We start from the raw sequence: 1,442 nt of genomic DNA, 5'->3' as shown, positions 1-1,442 counted from the left end.
GTGAGCACACAGCACACCAGGGACACGGCGTGAGGACACAGCACACCAGGGACAGAGCGAGAGAGCAGCCAAAGCTGAGGCCAGAGAAGCCCCAGTGCAGTGGCCCGCAGGCAGCCCTGTGAGCTGAGTGTGGGTGAACGTCTGACCAAAGCCTGGATCCCCATGGTCCTCCTGCTGTGGTCAAGGCTGGACGCACGCAGTGTGTGGCAGCGCACAGGCGACCACCCTCACCTGGGAACACAGGTCCAAGATGGCGGTCTCTATCATCCTGCCTGCGTCCTCGCCGGAAAAGTAGCCACCTGTGGGTGGGGTGAAGGGCGAAGGTTACAGTGGGGTCGGCTGTCCTCGCAGGGACCCTGTGGTCCTGTGGGAGGGCCATCTGACAGCTCAGGTCATGCCTTGCTGCTGCCCGGCCCAGCAGGACGGCCGTGAAGGATGCGCGCTGGGTGCAGGGTGGGTTCTGACAGTGAGCACAGAGCAGGGGGGTCCGAACCCTGGCCTCACAGAGGAAGGCAGCGAGAAGACCGTGTCGAGGAGGCCGGCCGGCTGCCCAAGGCTCCCTGGTCAGGGCTCATGGCAGCACTGGGGTGCTGCCTGAGTGGGTGCAAGAACAGGCGCACAGCGAGGAGGCTGGGTGGCACAGGAGGGGCTGGGCCACACCCAGGACATAAGGTGTGTGCCACGTCTGCACGTCTGGGGGCCGGCCGCCCCCTGGCGCCCTCCCGCCCAGGCAGGCCCTCCTGTGGGGCGCAGATTGGCTCCCAGGACAGAGGCCCCACGCGCTGATGATGTGTCTGCCGTAGAACCCACTTTCCTTCTGGTTTTGGTTGAGAAAAATGTTTCCTGGAGACCCGCATCACCGCCTCTGCCCCAGGGGCCCCTGCCTGGGTGCCGCCCCGATAGCCTGCACTCTTGACACTGCAGCAGGCGGACAGCGGTTCTCGGGGCGAGGCCCCTACTCTTTCCAGAGCACAGCTGTGCATGGAGTACACGCGCAGGTACGGCACGTCTGGGCGGGTGGGGTGGGCTCAGACATCAGGGACAAACTGTCCGGGACGGGTCCAGGGAGGAAACCAGCTAGGCCCCCAGTGGCCCAGCCTCATGCCCACCCATGGTCATCTGCCTCCTCCTCCCTCGTGAACCCAGCACATGGGAGTCCTCTGAGCTGAACCTGAAACACTTCACAGGGGCCCAGGGGGATCCTACAGGAAAGGCAGGGACACCTTTGTCTCTTCTCCCTGTAGTGTCCACACTGAGACATGAGCTCCTTGTCTGCTCACACCTCCCCCGGCAGGAAGCAGGGCCCGGCCAACACCTCCCCCCGCCCCACAGGGAGCAGGGCCCAGCAAACACCTCCCCATGCCCCCCAAAGGGAACAGGGTTCAGCAAACACCTCCCGCCCACCCCATCCATCCTCCACTCCCCACCCCCACCCCCCAGCA

The 1,442-nt window shown here is 65.1% G+C and overlaps 1 protein-coding gene across 1 annotated transcript in view; it reads right to left on the bottom strand.

The window, feature by feature from the left end:
* ACOX3 (acyl-CoA oxidase 3, pristanoyl) overlaps window positions 1-1,442 on the bottom strand; it is a 78,717-nt gene that overhangs the window by 5,646 nt on the left and 71,629 nt on the right. The window contains 3 exon segments of the mRNA XM_007958200.1: window positions 232-299; window positions 385-460; window positions 861-1,009. Coding sequence (XP_007956391.1) covers window positions 232-299; window positions 385-460; window positions 861-1,009 — 293 coding nt within the window.

The sequence above is a fragment of the Orycteropus afer genome, unplaced genomic scaffold (genome assembly GCF_000298275.1).
Source record: "Orycteropus afer afer isolate SDZICR_OR568_19922 unplaced genomic scaffold, OryAfe1.0 scaffold00871, whole genome shotgun sequence".
Classification (NCBI taxonomy): domain Eukaryota; kingdom Metazoa; phylum Chordata; class Mammalia; order Tubulidentata; family Orycteropodidae; genus Orycteropus; species Orycteropus afer.
The sequence above is the reverse complement of the archived record's forward strand: the minus strand, read 5'-3'. Positions and strand labels throughout refer to the sequence as shown.